This window comes from Microcebus murinus, chromosome 25, assembly GCF_040939455.1.
Source record: "Microcebus murinus isolate Inina chromosome 25, M.murinus_Inina_mat1.0, whole genome shotgun sequence".
Lineage (NCBI taxonomy): Eukaryota > Metazoa > Chordata > Mammalia > Primates > Cheirogaleidae > Microcebus > Microcebus murinus.
This window is the reverse complement of record NC_134128.1, coordinates 9,011,917-9,033,250: the sequence shown is the minus strand read 5'-3', so window position 1 is coordinate 9,033,250 and position 21,334 is coordinate 9,011,917. Positions and strand designations below refer to the sequence as shown.

Sequence of the window (21,334 nt, the reverse complement as noted above, 5' to 3'; positions counted from 1 at the left end):
CCATGGGGGCCTGGTGGTAGGGTATGGGTATCTGCTGCTGGCCTAAGGAGCTGAAATGGATGGAAAGGTACTGTCCAGTTCTTCCCCTGGAAAGTGCAAGCATTCAGTAGACTTTGGAGTTCCAAGAGTTACAATCTGATTCTGATGGTACAGTTGTCATCTAGGTGGGGAGACTGATTCCTGGTGCTTGTTACTCTGACATCTTCTCAGAGTCCTCCCCTCAGGTAGAGAGGCCTTTTGTAGCCATACCTACTTCCCTCCTGCCACCAGACATAGTCATAACTGCTAATGTAGTCTTCATTTGGGTAATTTTGTTCTTTCAAAGATATTATATAAATGGATCATAGATCATGTAACTTTCTGAGATTGAGCTTTTTATACTCAGCATAATTCTCTGGAGATTCATCCAGGTTGTTGATTAATATTCTTTGGTATGGTTATACTTCAGTTTGTTTAATCATTTATGTGCTGAAAGATGTCTCAGTTATTTCCAGTTTTAGGATATTATGAATAAAGCTGTTAGAAACATTAATTTATACAGGTTTTTGTGTGAACATACATCTCTATTTCTCTGGAATAAATGTCTACTTGTATAATTCCTGAATTGTATGGTGGCTGTATATTTAGTTTAAGAAATTTTCAGAGTGATTGTACCATTTACATTTCTACCAGTGATCTGTGAGTGATCCAGGTTTTCCATATCCTTGCCAGCATGTGTTGTCAGTATTTTTCTCATGTAGTAATTTTGATAGGTGTGTAGTGATATCTCATTGTGATTTTAATTTTTGTATTTACCTAATAGCTAATGATGTTGACCACCTTTTCAGGTGCTTATTTTGTATCTTTATGCCCGCTTGTAGAGTTTGACAATTCTTTATGTATTGTGAGTATTTTTTCAGATATGTGATTTGTTCTTATTTTCTTCCCCACCAAAGAGCTTGTGCTTTTATCTCCTTTTTTTTGAGACAGGATCTTGTTCTGTCACCCCGGCTAGAGTGCAGTGGTGTTATCATAGTTCACTGCAACCTCAAACTCCTGGGCTCAAGAGATCTTCAGCTGCCTCTTAGTCTCTTGAGTACCTGGGACTATAGGCATGTACCACCATGCCCAGCTAATTTTTCTGTTTTTTGTAGAGACGTGGTCTCGCTATGTTGCTCAGGCTAGTCTTGAATTCTAGGCCTCAAGTGATCCTCCCAATTTGGCCTCCTAAAATGCTAGGATTACAGGGAGACCCACTGTGCCTGGCCCATTTTTATCATAGGCTTGTTTTGCAAGACAAAATTAATTAATTTTGAGGAAGTCCAGTTTATAAATGCTTCCTTTTATGGATTATGTTTCTGGTGTCAAGTATAATAACTTTTCACCTAATCCTAGATCCTGAAGATTTTTCTCTTAGAGTTTTTGTTTTTTTGATTTTTAAAATTAAAAAAAATTATTTAAGCACTGATTATACAGAATAACCTTTTAGATTTCTTATAGTTTTCTGCTTTATATTTAGATATGCAATCTATTTTGAGTTAATTTTTGTATAAGGTATGAGACTGAGGTTAGGGTTCATTTTTTTTGTTTTTTGCCTGTGAATGTGCAGATGCTGTAGTACTATTATTTGAAGTCTTTCCTCCATTGAATTACTGTTGAACCTCTTAAAAAAAACCCATTTATTTATTTATTTTATTGTGGAGATGGGGTCTTCCTGTGTTGCTCAGGCTGGTCCCAAACTCCTGTCTTCAAGTGATCCTCCTGCCTTGGCCTTCTAAAGTGCTGGAATTACAGGTGTGAGCCACTGTGACCACCTTCTCTTGTACCTTTGTCCAAAATCAGCGAGACATATTTTTTGGGGTTTGTTTTTGGGTTTTCTGTTCTGTTACATTGATCTGTGTATCTATTCCTCTGGCAATACCACACTGTTCTGCTTATTGTAGCTTATGTAATAACTCTTGACATCAGTTAGACTGATTCATCTCACTTTATCCTTTTTCAAAATTATGTGAGCTATTGAGTCCCTTTGTTTTTTTAGAATAACCTTAGGTATATATCCAGAAATCTTGCAGGGATGTCAGTAGGAACATCATTAAACCTGAATATCAGTTTGGAGGAGAATTGACATCTTTTCCATGTTGAGTCTTCTAATCTTATGGATATGCTATGCCTTTCCATTTGTGTAGATATTCTTTGAATTTTTTTGGACATTGTTTTGTAGTTTTCAGCATATAAGTCAGTACATGTTTTTTTTTTTTAGACTTATATCTGTAGTATTTAGTTTTTAAGATACAAAGTATTTAATTTCTGGGGCACAGTTGTGAATAATATTGTATGTTTAATTTTGGTGTTCACATGTTTATTGATAGTATATGGAAATACAGTTGATTTTTGTAGTTGTCTTGCATATGTAATCTTGCTGAATTTACTTATTAGTCTCAACAATTTTGTTGTAGATTTCTTGGGCTTTTCTATGCGGATAAGTGTCTGTCTATAAATAGGGTTATTTTTATTCCTTCCTTCCCAAGTTGTTTGCATTTATTCTTGCCTAATTGTTCTGGTGAGAAATTCCAGCACTGTGTTGATAAAAAGTGGTGAGAGAAGACGTACTTATTTTGCTTCTGGCCTTAGTGGGGGGAGAGCAGTCATTCAGTAATGTTAACTATGAAGTGTGTTGTTAGTTGTATTTTATTTTTTTTTTTGAGACAGAGTCTCACTTTGTTGCCCAGGCTAGAGTGAGTGCTGTGGCGTTAGCCTAGCTCACGGCAACCTCAAACTCCTGGGCTCAAGCGATCCTCCTGCCTCAGCCTCCTGAGTAGCTGGGACTACAGGTATGTGCCATTATGCCCGGCTAATTTTTTCTATATGTATTAGTTGGTCAATTAATTTGTTTCTATTTATAGTAGAGACAGGGTCTCGCTCTTGCTCAGGCTGGTTTCAAACTCCTGACCTCGAGCAATCCTGCCCGCCTCCGCCTCCCAGAGTGCTAGGATTACAGGCATGAGCCACCTCGCCCGGCCATATATATATATATATATATTTTTTTTTTTTTTTTTTTTTTTTTTTGAGACAGAGTCTCACTTTGTTGCCCAGGCTAGAGTGAGTGCCGTGGTGTCAGCCTAGCTCACAGCAACCTCAGTCTCCTGGACTCAAGCGCTCCTACTGCCTCAGCCTCCTAGTAGCTGGGACTACAGGCATGCGCCACCATGCCCGGCTAATTTTTTCTCTATATATTAGTTGGCCAATTAATTTCTTTCTATTTATAGTAGAGACGGGGTCTCGCTCTTGCTCAGGCTGGTTTTGAACTCCTGACCTCGAGCAGTCCGCCGGCCTCGGCCTCCCAGAGTGCTAGGATTACAGGCATGAGCCACTATGTATTTTTTTTTTTTTTTTGAGACAGAGTTTCACTCTATTGCCCCGGCTAGAGTGCCTTGGCATCAGTCTAGCTCACAGCAACCTCAAACTCCTGGGCTCAAGCGCTCCTACTGTCTCAGCCTCCCAAGTAGTTGGGACTACAGGCATGTGCCATCATGCCCGGCTAATTTTTTCTATATATATTTTTAGTTGGCCAATTCATTTCTTTCTGTTTTTAGTAGAGATGGGGTCTCACTCTTGCTCAGGCTGGTCTCGAACTCCTGACTTTGAGCGATCCTCCAGCCTCGGCCTCCCAGAGTGCTGGGATTACAGGAGTGAGCCACCACATTTGGCCAGTTGTAGTTTTTTGATAGATGCTCTGTATTAAGTTGAGCAGGTTTTACTTCTGTTCCTAGTTTCTTAGCCTTTTAATCATGAATGGGTGTTGAATTCTAAGTGGTTTTTTTCTGCACCAATTGATATGTGATTTTTTTTTTTTAACCCTCAGAATATGATAGATTACGTTCATTGAATTTTGAATATTTAACCAGCTTTGGGGTAATCTTCATGTGATCATGGCATATAATTTTTTTTTTTATATATTATGGGATTCTGTTTGTTTATATTTTGTTAAGGATCTTTGTGTGTCTGTTCATGAAGGATATTAGTGTCTAGTTTTCTTTTTTTCATACTTTGGTGATAGTATTAGGGTAATACTAGCTTCTTAAAATGAGTTAAAAAGTGCTCTTTTCTATTTTCCAGAAGAGATTACCTAGAATTGGTGTTAATTCTTTAAACATTTGGTACACTTTTTCCGTGAAACCATCTGGGCCTTTAGTGTTTTTTTTTTTAAGTTTTAAAATTACATATTTGAACTTTAAAATAGTTATAGACCTAGTCAAATGTTCATTTTCATAATTGGTGATTTGGAGTAGTTTGTATTTGAGGAGGGGGATTCTTTTTTGTCTAAACTGAAATTTATGTGTGGAGAGTTGCTTGTACTGTTATCTTACTATCCTTTTAATGTCTGCAATGTCTGTACTGATATCTCCTACTTCATTTCTGATTACTGACACTATGTCTTCCATCTTTTTTCTTTGTCAGTGTTACTACTAGAGGTTTATTTATCGATTTTATTGATCTTTTCAAAGAACCAGCTTTTTTATTTTTATCTACTTTTTATTTTAGTTTCATTCATTTCTGCTCTTATTTTTTTCTTCTTTGTGCTTGCTTTGGTTTGTTTTGCTCTTTATATAATTTTCTGGTTACACTGATTTGAGGCATTTCCACTTTTCTATGCATTCGTGTTATTAATATACCTCTGAGTATTACATTAGCTATGTTCCACAAATTTTGGTGGGCTGTATTTTTATTTTCATTCAGCTTAATATGAGTCTTCTTTGATTGATGGATTATATATATGGATGTTGTTTAGTAGCCATATATTCAGGGATTTTTTTTAACTTTCTGCTATTGATTTCTAGTTTGATTCCATTTTCATGAGAAAACCCATTCTATATGATATCAACTCTTAAATTTGTTGAGGTTTGTTTTGTGGCTCCACATATGGTCTGGCTTTGTATGTGTTTTGTGGACATTTGAAAAGAGTATGTGTTCTGGTGAATGGAGTGTCCATAGATTCAGTTGGTTCATGATGATGAATTCTATATTCTTGCTGATTATTTGTGTAGTTTTTGCAGTTATTGAGAGAGCAGTGTTGATGTCTCTACATGTAACACTGGATTTATGCATTTCTTCATTCAATTCTATCAGCTTTTGTTCTGCATATTTTGTAGCTTTGTTTTTTGGTGTATACGTGTTTAGGATTATTATGTCTCCTTTAAAGATTGACCTTTTGTTGTTATATAATATCCTTCTCAGTCTCAGGTAGTTATCTTTACTGCACCTGTGAATTCCTGGGCTCAAGCAATCTTCCCTTGAGTACTCCTCCTGATTAGCTGGGATTATAGGTGCATACCACCATGCTTAGCTATTTAAAAAAAAATAAAAAGTTTTTTTTTTTTTTGGTATAGGGTCTTGCTTTGTTGCCCAGGTTAGAGTGCTGTGATGTGATCATAGCTCACTGTAACCTTGAACTCCTGCGCGAAAGCGATCTTCCCATCTCAGCCTCCTGAGTAGCTGGGACTACAGGCACGCACCACCACACCCAGTTAATTTTTAAAAATTTTTTTTGTAGAGGACAGAGTCTTGCTATGTTGCTGAGGCTAGTCTGGAACTCCTGGGCTCAAGCAATCCTCTTGCCTTGGCCTCCCAAAGTGCTGGGATTATAGACTTGAGCCATCATGCCCAGCAAAATTGATTTTTTATTGAAACTTGGACATTTTATATTGTTCTGGGACTCTGCATCTTTATTTAAACCTGTTTTGATCAATGTGACACTTGTCCGACATGGAAAGGGTGATGGTGGTACCTTGTCGAGCCAGGTAGGGGATGAAATTCAGATTCCCTGCTCTGCCTCTGTTGACATTTGAGCAGCTCTCTGTTACTTCTGAGCAGAATTGGGAGTTATGGCTCCCCACCTGATTTCCACGGTGCATGTGGCCTCATTTGCTACTGTGTGTAGGTGAAAATTGTGACTTCTCTCCTAGGTCTTCTCTGCCATCACTCTGGTGGGGACAGTGAGATGAGGGTGGAAGTCTTGGCTTTCCCTGTTTTCTCCACCCACAATGGGGTGGGTCCTTATTATCAGCCAGTGGGAATGAAAGTTCTGGTTACCTACTTAACCTCCTCTGACACTGCCCTGGTGAGAGTTTTAGAATGCCTGATTACAGTCTCATGAGGGTGGATGTCCAGTTGCCCACTTGGTTGTTGGAGGAATGCAGGTGAGTGGGGCTAGTTTTTCTGTGGTATTATGCTGGAGTAGAGCAGTTATTGTCTTAAAGTTTTTTTTCTAGCTAATATGCCCCTTTACCGGTCCCTTGACTAGAGAGAGAAGGCTTTTATTAGGGCTTTTTTTCCTGGTCTGCACCCATTGTTACCCCTTGGGTTTCTGACTTTTTCCATTCTTAAAGTAGGATATATTAGCATTAAGATATATTAGGATACATTAGCATTAAGAATACTGAGGGAACTCCCTGCCATACTGTTATTTTGTCCTGTGGTCCCTAGAATATTTACCTTCTCTCCACCTTTCAGAGTGTCTGTTTTATTTATAATGTTCATGGTTTTTCTTTGCACTTAGTAGGAGGATCAGTCCAGAAATGTTAAATCCAACCTTTAATTTTATTGAGTTTGCCCTATTGTTTTTGTTTTCTATTGCATTGATTTCTGCTGTGATCTTTATTATTTTTTTCTTTTGCTCTTCTAGTTTCTTAAGGTGTAAGGTTAAGTTACTGATTTGAGTTTCTTTTCTAATGTAGACATTTAAAGCTATAAATTTCCTTCTCAATTACTGCTTTAACTGCCTTAAAAATACTTGCCATTTTTTCTTTTGTCTTTTTTGACCTATTGGTTAGTTAAAAGTGTATTTAGATTCCAAGTATTGGGATTTCTCATTGTTTTTTTTTTTCCTGTCACTGATTTATAAATGATTATTTATTAATTATTATTATTATTTTTTTGAGACAGAGTCTCACTTTGTTGCCCAGGCTAGAGTGAGTGCTGTGGCATCAGCCTAGCTCACAGCAACCTCAGACTCCTGGGCTCAAGCGATCATTCTGCCTCATCCTCTCAAATAGCTGGGACTACAGGCATGTGCCACCATGCCCGGCTAATTTTTTTCTCTATATATTAGTTGGCCAATTAATTTCTTTCTATTTATAGTAGAGACAGGGTCTCGCTCTTGCTCAGGCTGGTTTCGAACTCCTGACCTGGAGCAATCCGCCCGCCTCAGCCTCCCAGAGTGCTAGGATTACAGGCGTGAGCCACTGCACCCGGCCTAAAGGTTTTTTTTTTTTAATTTCTGGTTTCAGTTTGATCCTAATTTCTTCTAGTTTGGTTTACACATTTCTAGTGGTTGATGTTTATTAAAAGGGTGCCTTGTATATGCTTATAATTTTTATCAAATATAAAAAGTTGTTGACCATTGTTTCTTCAGATTTTTCCTTCTATATTTTCTCCTTTAAGTTGTCTCAGAGCTAATGCTTTGTTCACATTCTTAAAGCTTTTTTTCTGTTTCATTTAAGTTGGTGACTTTTACATGGTGTCATGTGCTGTAAATCTCATACAGTGTATTTTTCATCTTTTTTTTTTCTTTTTTTTTTAAAGAGACAAGGTGTCTCACTCCATTGCCCAGGCTGGAGTGCAGGTGCACGCCACCATCCCTGGCTAATTTTTTAATTTTTCTGTAGAGACAGAGTTTCTACAAAAAAAGAGAGTGGTTTGCATCTGAAACCAATCAGCTTTGTTGCCAAGGCTGGTCTAGAACTCCTGGTTTCAAGTGATCCTCCCACCTTGGTTTCCCAAAGTGCAAGAATTAGAGGCTTGAGTCACTGTGGCTGGTCTGTTTTTCATAGACTTTGTAATTGTCATCTCCAGCAGTTCAAATTTTAAAAATATATGTTATGTTTTTACTTAACATATTTGTTTCTTCTAGCTTTCTGAAGAAATGAAATGTAGCCATTTAAGGGACTTGTCTACTAATTCTATTTGTGTCATTTTAGTATTGATTGTTTTTTTATCTTATTATGGAGTATAATTTCTTGTTTTTGTGTATAAGTCTTATAAATTTTTATTGTCTTTTAGCCAATGTGAATTTTACCTTGTTCTCTATTTTTGTATGCTTAAAAATATTTGTGGATTTTGTTCTGTGACATGGTTAAGTTGCTGAGAAACAGTTTGTTCTTTTTGGGTCTTGCTTTTTTTTTTTTTAGTTATTTTCTTTGGATGGACCAAAGCTATGTTTTGTCCAGGGTTAATTTTTTTTTTTTTTACTTCTGAAGCATTTCTTTTCTTAGTACTCTGATGTGATATGAATTATTAGGTTTTCCTTTCTGACTTTTGGGAATAGGTACTATTCACATCTTTGTGTATGTTCTGGAAACTGTTACTTCTAATTCTTTTGGTGGTAACCAAGGCTCCCTGCCCTTGGGTAGGTCCCTTACATGTAAGTGCTGATTTGTTATTCAACTGAAAATTCTAGGGTGAGCCTTTGTAGATCTCTTCATTTCTCTCTCTCTCTCCAGCTCTCTACTCAGTGTTGGTCTCCTTTGTGAGCTCTAGCCACCTTGGCTTCCTTGGACTCCCAGCTCCGTTTCCTCAACTTGGGGAGACCACAGGCTCTGCCTGAGTTCCTCCTGTTCCACGGCCTGGAAACTCTCTCAAGGCAGTAAGCTGGGCACATGAATGGCTCATGTCATTTGTTTCTTGTCTCCCAGGGATCACTGTCTTTTGTTAATTGTTGTCCAGTATCTTCAGTGCTCTTGTTTCATTCATTTTGTTAGGTTTTTATTATTTCATGCAAGAAGAAGGAAGTGATGTCATTGTGCTTTTAATTTGCATTTTTATTTTTTGTGGTGACTGGTGATATTGAGCATGTTTTAATTTACGTGTTGACCATTCGTGTGTTTTTCTCTTTTGAAGAGTTTGTTCATGCATTTAGCCCTTTACCTTCTTTCTGTTTGTTTTTGTTTGTATACAATAATTTTGAGTTGCAGGAGATTTTATATGTCCTTAGATATTGGTCCTTTGTTAGATAAATGTTTTGTAAATACTTTCCCCAAATCTATACAGTTTACCTATGTTTTTCTTTACTGTAGCTTTTGTTGAGCAGAACTATTTAAATCTGATGAAGTCTAATTTATCAGTGTTTTCTTTTATAGTTATTGCTTACTGTGAGCTAAGACACTTTTGCCTAACCCTGAAGTCATGAAGGTAATTTCCTTTATTTCCTCTACAAGTTTTTAGTTTTGCTAATTTAAATTAGGTCTGATGCATCTGAAATTATTTATTATAGATTTTATTTTTTGCATATGGATATCCAATTGTTTTTGCATCATTTGTTGAAAAGACTCTCCTTTCCTTACACTGGATTGCTTTGGTAGAACTTCATAGGGCTGCATAAGTGGGCTCTCTTTCAGAAATCTTACTCAGTTCCAATGATATATTTGCTTATCCCTATGTCATTGTCACACTATTTTTATTTTTTTATTCTTATTACTTTGTAAAAAGTCTTGAAATCAGAATTGCAAGTCCTATATCCTTTTCTTCGTTTTCAAGATTCCTTTGCAAATCCTCATTTCCATATAAATTTTAATATTAGCATTTCCATTTTTTCCAAAAAGGCTGATAGGATTATGATTACAATTGCTTTGAATCTATAGATCAATTTGAGGAGAATTGACATTTTAACACTGTTGAGTCTTCTAATCATTAGCATAGTCTATCTCTCCATTTATTTGGGTCATTTTTGTTTTGTCTGAGCAGTATTTTGTAGTTTTCATTCTTTGGTTTTACATGTCTCCTGTTTTAAAAATTAGTTTTTAAAAAAATATTTCATTTTTGATGTTATTTATTTTAAAATATTTCGGTTTTGAGTTCTTTGGTCTAAAAATTCAATTTCTGGTCTCGTGTGGTGGCTCTCACCTGTAATCTCAACACTTTGGGAGGCCGAGGTGGGAGGATCTTTTGAGGCCAGGAGTTCAAGACCAGACTGGGCAACATAGGAGATCCCAACTCTACAGAAAAAAAGAAATATTAGCCAGTCATGGTGCCACACACCATTGGGGTGGCTGAGGCAGGAGGATTTCTTTAGTCCAGGAATTTGAGGCTTGTCGTGAGCTATGATTGTGCCAGTCCACTGCAGCCTGGGAAGCAGAGTGAGATCCTGACTCCAAAAATTAAAAATAAAAATCAGTTTCTAATTATTTGCTCTTAGTATATGGAAATAGAATTGATTTTTGCATATTGACCTATTTCTTACAACCTTACTTAAGTCACATTAATTCTACTAGTTTTTTGGGTAGGTTACTTAGATTTTTCTAGTAAGTGATTAAATCATAAGACAGTTTTACTTCTTCCTTTCCAGGTGTATTCATTTTTCTTTCTATTTTTTACAAAACGACTTGTGCAGTAGTGAGGAGGGGGGAAGTAGTAGAACAAGGAGTTCAGTCAATAACTGAGGGTGAACAATCAAGTGAGATAACTCACTACCTTCTGACCAGCCCATTTTCTTTTCTTATGGAATGAACTTAATCTTGTTCCTGTTGTTTGTGGAGAGCATTCCGTGTTTTACTGTTAATTATGTTAGTTGTAGTGTAGGCTTTTTATTCACCTTTATCAGGTTGTTTTCACGTTTAGGTTTTATTTAGATATGGCAAGGCCAAGTGGTCAGAATACAACTGCCATTGAAAAGAAAGTTTGTTACATTCATAGATCCCAAGAGGAGGAGGGCATGCTGAGCCACGGGGGACCACATGGGGAAGGACTGTGGTGAGTTAGGAGGCTGAGTGGGTGAAGGGAAACTGTGGCCAAGAGCTTTTACTGTAATTTCTGAGAAGGAATGGGCGAGGAAGGTACAGGTGTATTAGGATGGTCAAGTTTGAATAATTTCAAGGGCTCTGGGGCATGTGTACTGTCTCTAGTTGTTTGGTACTTGGCCCTGCGGTTATTAAGTCAGGGAAATTTAGTGGCCAGCTTGTAAGATAGATAAAGGAGATGGTTTGGGGGGTGTGGGCTCTGGGATTCTCCTTGCTTTGTATATAAAAGGTAAAGCTAGCAGGCTAGTTGTTTGCTCTTTCTAGGAATTAGCTAGTCATGGGAGGCAGCAGTCTATCTTTCCAGGGTCTGCAAGGCCCCCAAGATGTCAAAGCATCAAAAATACAGGAAAAAACCCTCTGATAAATATAGTTTGAGTAATTGCTGGTCCTAGTTTTCCGTGAATTTATATGATGAGTGCACATTGAGTCTTGTCAAATGCTTTTTCTGTATTTGTTGAGATGATGATGTATTTAAAAGAATTAATATGGTAAATTTCATTGTTTTATTTTCAAATGTTATGCTTATATTCATGGGAAAAACCCCACTTGGTTCATAGTATGTTATCCTTTTTTATATATTACTGGATTTGAATTTCTAATATTACATAGTTTTGCATCTGTCTACATTAGGGATGTCATACTTTTTTTGTTGCTTTTTGTCAGGTGCTGGTATTATTGGTATATTCATTGGTATTATTCATGCTGAACTTGGAAAATGATTAGGGAAGCATTGTCTATTATTTTCTGGAAATGTTGGTATGAGATTGATGCTATTTCTTTCTTAGTGTTTGAAGGAATTTACCAGCCAAAAAAAAAAAAAAAGTCTAGAGTTTTCTTTCTGGGAATGATTTTGATAATGAATTCAACTCTTCAGATTTTCTGTTTCATTTTGTACATTTTGATAAGCTTTATTTTTTAAAGGATTTTTTTTCATTTAATCTAAGCTGTTGAATTGGATACCATGAAGTTGTTAATAATAATCTTTTGCCTTCCTAATATCTTTGGGTTTTGCAGTGATAATTTCTCTTTTATTCTTGATATTGGTAATTTGTTTTCTTCCTCTTTTTTTAAAAAATGAATTTAGCTTGCAGTTTATCAGTTTTATCTTTTCAAAGAACCAGCTTTAATTTAACAATTTTGTGTTTTTTATTTTATTTTTTTCTGCTCTTAAAATTTTTTTTGATGTGTGTCATCTATGTGCAGGGGCCATGCTAATTTCCATATCATTTCAATTTTATTGTATTGTATTGTATTGTATTGTATTGTATTGTATTGTATTGTATTGTATTGTATTGTATTTATTTCTTTGAGACAGAGTCTCACTATGTTGCCCAGGCTAGAGTGAGTGCCGTGGCATCAGCCCAGCTCACAGCAACCTCAAACTCCTGGGCTCAAGCAATCCTCCTGCTTCAGCCTCCCAAGTAGCTGGGACTACAGGCATGCGCCACCATGCCAGGCTAATTTTTTTTCCTATGTATATTAGTTGGCCAATTACTTTCTTTCTATTTATAGTAGAGACAGGGTCTTGCTCAGGCTGGTTTTGAACTCCTGACCTCAAGCAATCGCCTGCCTCGGCATCCCAGAGTGCTAGGATTACAGGCGTGAGCCACTGCTCCTGGCCTCATTTCAATTTTAGATGTGTGTTGCTGGGTCCAGCGCTTGCTCTTATCTTTACTGTTTCCTTTCTTCTACTTTGGTTTATTTTACACTTTTATAGGTTCTTTAGATGGAACCCTAGGTCATTTATTCTGTATCTTTCTTATTTTGTAATGTGGTCAGGGAATATACTCTGTGTGATTTCCCTTGCTTTAAATTTGTTGTGTCCTGTTTTGTGGCCCAGTATGTGGTCTTTCATGGTGAATGTACCAAGTTCATCTGAAAAAAATGTGTATAGCAGTTTTAGTATTGCTCAGATTATCTGTTCTTTATTGATTTTTATTTTTTATTTTTTGGTCTAGTTTTGTCAGTTACAGAGATAGGGATGTTAAAATATCTTACTCTGGTACATTGTTTATCCCTATCCTTGTGATAATTTTTGCTTCATGTATTTTGAAATGTTGTTATTAGGTGATAAATTTATGATTATTGTAACTTCATTATTTGATTTATCATCATGAAATACCACTGTATCTTCGCTGTATAACCACTCAACATTTCATGCTTCTGTTTTTATCCATTTACTCCTGTTTGTGTCTTTTTTTTTTTTTTTGAGACAGAGTCTCGCTTTGTTGTCCAGGCTAGAGTGAGTGCCGTGGCGTCAGCCTAGCTCACAGCAACCTCAAACTCCTGGGCCCAAGCGATCCTCCTGCCTCAGCCTCCCAAGTAGCTGGGACTACAGGCATGCGCCACCATGCCCGGCTAATTTTTTATATATATATATCAGTTGGCCAATTAATTTCTTTCTATTTATAGTAGAGACGGGTCTCGCTCTCGCTCAGGCTGGTTTTGAACTCCTGACCTTGAGCAATCCGCCCACCTTGGCCTCCCAGAGAGCTAGGATTACAGGCGTGAGCCACCACGCCCGGACCTGTTTGTGTCTTATGGACATAATGTAGTTGGATTTTACTTTTAAATCTGTGCTGACACACTTTTTTAGTGTGTCTCTTTAGTCTCTTAACATTCAATGTAATTATATGGTTGAGTTGTGTACCATTTTATCAAATTTTGTCTCTTTTTCATCTTTTTTTCTTTTTAATATATTTTAGAATTACTTTAATATAGAATACACATATTGTATTGTTCAGTGCTTTAAAATGTACAGTTCAGTGGTTTTTAGTAAAATATTCAGAGAATTATGCAACCTCCACAGTCAGGTTTAGAACATTTTCATCAACTCAGAAATCATCTTTGGACCATTAACAATCAATCCCTATTACCTTACTCCCCCAGCCCTTCATTCCTTTAGCATAATGTTTTTAAACATTTAATGTTGGAGCAGTTATTAGAACTTCATTTCGTTTTATTGTCAAATAATAGTCCATTGTATGGATATACCACATTTTATTTCATTCATTAGTTGATGGACATTTAGGTTGTATCTACTTTTGGGCTATTATGAAAAATGTTGTTATAAACATTCATGTACAAATTCATAGACAGTTGTTTTCAGTTCTCTTGGTTATGGGATTTTTGAGTCATGTGGTAATTGTTTAACCTTTTGAATAACTGCTGAAGAGGCTGTACCATTTTTTATTGCCACAAGCAATATATGCAGGTTTTAATTTCTCCATATCTTTGCCAACATTTGTTATTTTTTTATTTTTTATCTTTTTTGAGACAGAGTCTCACTCTGTTCCCTGGGCTAGAGTGCCGTGGCATCAGCCTAGCTCACAGCAACCTCAAACTCTGGGCTCAGGCAATCCTCCTGCCTCAGCCTCCTTAGTAGCTGGGACTACAGGCATGCGCCACCATGCCTGGCTTATTTTTTCTATATAATTTTAGCTGTCCATGTAATTTCTTTCTATTTTTAATAGAGACGGGTCTCGCTCTTGCTCAGGCTGGTCTTGAACTCCTGAGCTCAAATGATTCGCCTGCCTCAGCCTCCCAGAGTGCTAGGATTGTAGGCTTGAGCCACCACACCCGGCCCCCAAATTTGTTATTGTTTGGCTTTTGATTTTAGCCATCTTACTATGCATGAAGTGGTATTGATTTGTGATGTTCAACAAATGACTTTAATGACTAATGATGTTAAGCACCTTTTTTGTATTTATTGGTCATTTGTATATTTGTAGAAATGTCTATTCAATTATATCTTTATTAATATATAAAGATATAATTATGTAATATATATTATATATGGTAGAGCTCTTTATATATTCTGGATACAAGTCCCTTATCAGATATGTGACTTGTAAATATTTCTTCCATTCTGTGAATTACCCTTTTACTTTTGTGATGATAATTTGCAGCAAAAAAGTTTTTAAGTTTGATAAGTTCCAATTTGTCTGTTTTTTTCTTTTGTTGCCTCTGCTTTTGGTGTGGTGCCTAAGAAACATTGTTCTACCAAGTTGTGAAGATTTATTCCTATTTTTTTCCTAAAATTTTTATAATTTTAGCTCTTAATTTAGATCTATGATCCATTTTGAATTAATTATTTTGTATGTTATCAGGAAGGGGTCCAACTTAATTCTGGTGCACATTCCTCTAGCAATTTAAATATATTTCCTTACTCATTTCAGTCTGTTTATATAGTATACCACTTACAGTTAATGTTGCACGACTACTTGTAAAGTCTACAAAGCTTGAAACCACTGAGGTTCTTTTATATTACCTCTGTTTGCTGTCAGTTGTATTATTATCATATATTAATATCTGCATATATTTATGTAGATATGAACATATCTTCTATTATGAACCCTAGAAGACAATGTTATTATTTTGGCTTTCAATAATTATATGTAATATTAAGAACTTTAGTATTAAAGTCTTTTACCCAGATATTTACCATTTGTGGTACTCTGCTTTCTGACAGTTTGAGTTTTCTAGTATCATTTCCCTGAATTCTGAAGAATTTCTTTAGCTTTTGTTGCAATGCATGTCTGCTGGTAATGAATTGTGTTTATTTTCTTTTATCTGAAAATACCTATTTCATCTTCATCTTTGGAGGAAATATTAGTTGGATATAGAATTCTGTGTTGACAGTGCTTTACTTTTAGCATTTTAAAGATAATTGTTTTACATTCATTTGGCTTCCATATTTTATGATGAGAAATCTGCCATTTATCTAGTAACTGTTCCCCTGTATTCGATATGTAATTTTGTTTTGGCTGCTTCAAGACTTAACTCTATGTTTGCTTTTGTGCAAGCTTTTTTTTTTTTGCTGCTTGGGTTTGCTGAGCTCCTTGAATTAATAAATTTGTCTTTCTTCAAATTAAGAAAATTTTCAGCCATTATTTCTTTAAAATTTTCTTTTCTGTCTCTCTCTCTCTCTCCTCTTTTCTAGGCCTTCAGTTATTCATATGAGACACTTTGGTCTTTGGTATTGTCCTGTAGGTCCCTGAAGCTCTGTTAATTTTTTCCACGCTGTTTTCTCTCTCTTTTTTTTTCCCCCCAGATTAGGTATTATCTACTGATGTAATGTCAAGTTTATTGATTCTTTTGTTATCTCTTCCGTTGTTAAGCCTATCTAGTGAATTTTTCACTTCACATGTTGTATTTTTCAGTTTTTAGAATTTTCATTTATTAATAGTTCTTTTTTATAGTTTCTTACGTTGAGATTTCCTATTTCATTTATTATAGATACATTTTTTGTGACCTCATAGAACTTAATAAATCTGTTTTAAAACCCTTTTCTGCTCTTTCCAATATCTGGGTCATCTTTGGGTTGAACTTCATTGATTGTCTTTCATCTTGAGGATGATTAACATTTTTCTGGTTTTACATAGGTCACATAACTTAGATTGTCTCCTAGACATGAATATTATTTGTGGAAAGCCTGGATTCTATTATATTCCTTTGAAAAAATTGAATTTTTTAAAATCAAGCAGTTGATTTGGTTGGATTAAAACTTCCTATAATGTATTTTGAGCAACTGTTTAAGTCTTTATTTCTTTTTTCCCTGGGCTGGGCTGCTAGCCTGGCCTGTGCATGTGTGTTCCAAAGTCAGTAAAAGATGTGGCCCGATGCTGTACATAAAAATTCAGAAAAATTTGGAGTTTTCCTCTCTTGTTCTCTCTTCAGGATTGAAATCTTACTTTACAGAGGCTAAAGTTGCTCTGAACTTCACTTTCTGATTCTTCAGGTATTAAAACTGCAGGAGCGGTTGGGTGTGGTGGCTCACGCCTGTAACCCTAGCACTCTGGGAGGCAGGTGGATCGTTTGAGCTCAGGAGTTCGAGACCAGCCTGAGCAAGAGCGAGACCCCCGTCTCTACTAAAAAAAAAAAAAAAAAGAAAGAAAGAAATTAGCTGGACAACTAAAAGTATATATAGAAAAAATTAGTCGGGCATGGTGGTGCATGCCTGTAGTCCCTGCTACTCGGGAGGCTGAGGCAGAAGGATTACTTGAGCCCAGGAGTTTAAGGTTGCTGTGAGCTAGGCTGATGCCATGGCACTCTAGCCCGGGCAACAGAGTGAGACTCTTACCTCAAAACAAAAAAACAAAACAAAAAAACCTGTAGGAGCGAATATGGGCTGATGACTGCCTTGTCATCAAGCCAAAAGTCCTAAAAAACTCTTCCTTTGTAAGTCCTTTCCAAGTTTTTTTCTTTTTTTTGAGACAGAGTCTCGCTTCGTTGCCCAGGCTAGAGTGAGTGCCGTTGTTGCATCAGCCTAGCTCACAGCAACCTCAAACTCCTGGACTTAGGCAATCCTTCTGCCTCAGCCTCCCAAGTAACTGGGACTACAGGCATGTGCCACCATGCCCAGCTAAATTTTTTTTTATATATTTTTAGTTGTCCAATTAATTTGTTTTTATTTTTAGTAGAGATGGGATCTCGCTCTTGTGCAGGCTGGTTTCAAATTCCTGACCTCTAGCAATCTGCCTGCCTTGGCCTCCCAGAGTGCTAGGATTACAGGCGTGAGCCACCGGGCCCAGCCCTCCTGTTAGTTATAATCTTTTGGTATTCTCATGTTTTAGATCTCTCTCTCTCTCTCTTTTTCTTTTTGGAGGCAGAGTCTCGCTTTGTTGCCTTGGCTAGAGTGCTGTGGCATCAGCCTAGCTCACAGCAAACTCCAACTCCTGGGCTCAAGCAATCCTTCTGCCTCAGCCTCCCGAGTAGCTGGGACTACCACCATGCCCGGCTAATTTTTTCTATGTATTTTTAGTTGGCCAATTAATTTCTTTCTATTTTTAGTAGAGATGGGGTCTCACTCTTGCTCAGGCTGGTTTCGAACTCCTGACCTCGAGCAATCCATCCGCCTCGGCCTCCCAGAGTGCTAGGATTACAGGCGTGAGCCACTGCTCCAAGTTTTAACTTTGTACCATAATCTGGGTGCTTTTGGTCACTTTCCATTGGCTTCAAGTAGCTGTTATTTATATTTTGTGCAGAAGTTATAATTGTTATCTGTATTAAGGGTTTGTCTCATAAGCTTACTGTTTTAGAAGTGAAGATTCACTTTATCATGGATTTAGAAATACTATATTGCAGTTATTTTTATTAACCTTAAATGATTCCATCTTTGGTTAGTAGGAGCCTTTCTGGATTGGCCCTTAGGTCCTTTTAACATGACTCTAGTAGTCTTTCATAACTTCCTTGCTATCTGTGTTTCAGATTTGAGCTAGACTTTTTGTAAAATCACCCACTTTTTTAGAAGTATCATTCCTTTAGGAAATGCTATTTGGAGACCACAGCGTGGCACTAGGGGTGTTCATTTCTACTGTTGGTAGTCATGAGTCTTTCTAAAACAAGAAAAAAAAAATAGGTTAATTTAGGTTTATTTTTATCTGTTGTTTAAAAAAGAAAGAAATGATAATGGTAAATGTTTTATCATATTGGGAAAGACATTTTCTTTACACATTCACAGAAAATATTTCTCACACTGCATGTGTGGACTTTTCCCCACTCTGATCCATTTTTGGATACCCACTGTGTGTCTTACAATTCATTTCGGTTCCGGCATTATCTACCTGGAGTTTGCATCAGATCTCGCAAGTTAAAGGGCTGCATCCCACAAGACTATCTGTGCCTCTGATGTCAGTCACAAATCTAGGCTTCCTATTACTTCAGGCCTACTGGCTGTAAGAGATTTCCACAACCCCTTTTGGGTGTGATAATTTGCTAGAATGGCTCACAAGAACTCAGAGGAACACTTACATTTACCAGTTCATTATAAAGGAAATTATAAAAGATAAGGATGAACAGCCCCATGAAGGAGGTACATAGAGCAAGATTGGAAAGGGTCCTGAGCGCAGGAGTTTCTGTCTGTGCAGAGTTGGGGATCCTGTGGCCATATGGATTCTTCACCAGCTCAGTCTCATCATGGTTGGGTGTGGTGGCTCATGCCCGTAATCCTAACACTTCAGGAGGCCGAGCCCAGAGGATTGCTTGAGCCCAGGAGTTCAGGACCATCCTGAGTAAGAGCACAACTCTGTCTCTGCTAAAAATTGAAAATATTAGGCAGGTAAGGTGGCACGTGCCTGTAGTCCTAGCTACTGGGGAGGCTGAGGCAGAAGGATCTCCTGAACACAGGAGTTTGAGGTTGCAGTGAGCTATGATGACACCGCTGCACTGCAGCACCAGCAACGGAGTGTGACCGTCTTAAAAAACAACAAACTCATCAAATCTCATTGTTTTTCTCTTCTCCAATTGCTAAACAAGTACTCTCATACCTAATCATTCCAAGGATTAATCTGTCTTTGACTGTAGTCTTCATATTAGATTTAGTTATACAGATCGTCCCTGATTTACAGTTTTTCAATTTGAAGATGATGTGGAAGTGGTAAACATTCGGTAGAAATCGTACTTAGAGTACCCATACAACCATCCTGTTTTCACTTTCAGATTCAGTACATTACATGAGACACTCAGTCAGTGCTTTATTACAAAATAGCTTTGTGTTACATGGTTTTGCCCAACTGTAGGCTAACGTAAATATTCTGAGTATGTTTAAGGTAGGTTGGGCTAAGCTATCATGTTTGGTAGATTAGCAACTCATTTTTGGCTCAGGATATTTTCAACTTTTGATAGGTTTACTGGAACATGTTCCTATTTGTCTATGGAGGAGCATCTGTACATATGTCCACAATTGTTTCTTTCCCAAAGGTGAAATCATGTAACCAATAGTGTTTCCCTCTGTAAGGGAGGTTGCCTTGTAATTTAGAACCAAATCATTGTGTTTCGTCAAGTGTGCTTGTGTTTTTGTTCCCTTGGCATCCCTCCATTATGTATTTTTTGAGTTACCATGTCTGGAGACTGTTGTAGATGATAGGGCTACAACCATGAAATGGAGCTTATAATACAGCAGAGGAAATAAACTTAATTGCATAAATAATTACTTGTAATTATGACATATGCCAAGGAGGAAAGTATAGATAATTCCTAATATGGCACATCTAATCTGGAGATTCAGAGATATCATCTCTGATGTTAAATAGGGACATAAGGGATAAGTAGAAGTTATCCAACTGTGAAAGAGGGTCCTATGAAGGATAATATTCCATTTAGAATGAAAACAACACATTTAAAGGCTCTGAAGTGGGAATGAGCTTTGGAGCATTTGCAGAACTGAAAGAAGAAAAGGCCCAGAGAGTGAAATGATGAGGGAGGAGGGAAGGTTGTGTAAATAGGGAGTAGATCATGTAGGAAAACCAGTGAAGGGTTTTAAGAGGTCAGTTGTATATTTGAATTTGCATTTTTGAAGTTCACTTTGTTGTGGAAGGTTCACTGTACAGATTAGTCCAGGTTGGTCAAGAGTGAATATTGGGAGACCACAGTAGTCTCCCCCCAGCCCTCATCCGAAGTTTTGCTTTCCTCAGTTTCTGTTACCCATAGTCAACCTTGGTCTGAAAAATAGGTGAGTACAGTACGATGAGATACACTTATGCATCGCTTAATGATGGTATTACATTCTGAGAATGCATTGTTAGGTGATTTCATCATTATGTGAGCATCATAGAGTTGTACTTAAACATAGATGGTGTCGCCTTCTACACACTTGGGCAATAGCCTATTGCTCCTAGGCTACAAACATGTATAACATGTTCTTGTACTGAATACTGTAAGCAATTGGAACATAATACTAAGTATTTGTTTTTCTAAACATATCTAAACATAGAAAAGTTACAGTAAAAATATGGTGTGAAAGATAAAAAATATATTTTTTTATTATGAAAGATAAAACTTGTTTTGGGCATTTACGATAAATGGAACTCGCAGGATTGCAAATTGCTCTGGGTGAGTCAGTGAGCGAGTTGTGAGTGAATGTTGGGCCTAGGACATTACTGTGTGCTTCTGTAAACTTTACAAATATTGTACACTTAGGGTACACCAAATTTATAAAATAATATAAGTAACTCTACCACAATGTTGAGATGGCTACACTATCACTAGGTGATAGGAATTTTTCAGTTCGATTATAATCTTATGGGAGCACTGTTGTATATGTGATTTGACATTATCCGGTTTTGAATGTATTTTGAGAGAGAGAGAGACAGACAGACAGACAGACAAAGACCACGTTCACATAACTTTTATTTGTATATGTATATGTATGAACAAATGAATGACAAGGTTTCACTCTGTTGCCCAGGCTGGAGTGCAGTGGTGTAATCATAGCTCATGGTAGCCTCGAACTCCTGGGTTTAAGCAATCCTTCCAACTCAGCCTTCCTAAGTAGCTAGGACTACATACAGTTGTGTTCCATCATCCCTGGCTAATTAACATTCTTTTTATAGAGAAAAAACTTTATTTTTTCTATGTTGCCTAGGCTTGTGTCAAACTCCTGGCCTCAAATGATCCTCCCACCTCAGCCTCCCAAAGTACTCAGATTACAGGCATGAGCCACTGAGCCTGGCCCTTGTCATAATGTTTCTTATAGTATATTGTTATAATTGTTCTATTTTATTAGTTGTTAATCTTTTGCTGTGCCTAATTTAGAAATTAAACTTTATCATAGGTATGTATGTATA

General features: G+C 37.0%; 1 protein-coding gene across 15 annotated transcripts in view; it reads left to right on the top strand.

The window, feature by feature from the left end:
• MLLT10 (MLLT10 histone lysine methyltransferase DOT1L cofactor) overlaps nt 1-21,334 on the top strand; it is a 198,777-nt gene that overhangs the window by 30,295 nt on the left and 147,148 nt on the right. The window contains exons 2-3 of one of the 15 annotated variants that reach the window (XM_012767332.3): nt 8,478-8,620; nt 9,114-9,165. The exons of the other annotated variants lie outside the window; for them this stretch is intronic. Of the exons in view, the coding sequence (XP_012622786.1) occupies nt 9,160-9,165 (6 nt within the window). The 5' untranslated portion in view covers nt 8,478-8,620; nt 9,114-9,159. The remainder of the gene's footprint in view (nt 1-8,477; nt 8,621-9,113; nt 9,166-21,334) is intronic. 15 annotated transcript variants of the gene reach the window in all.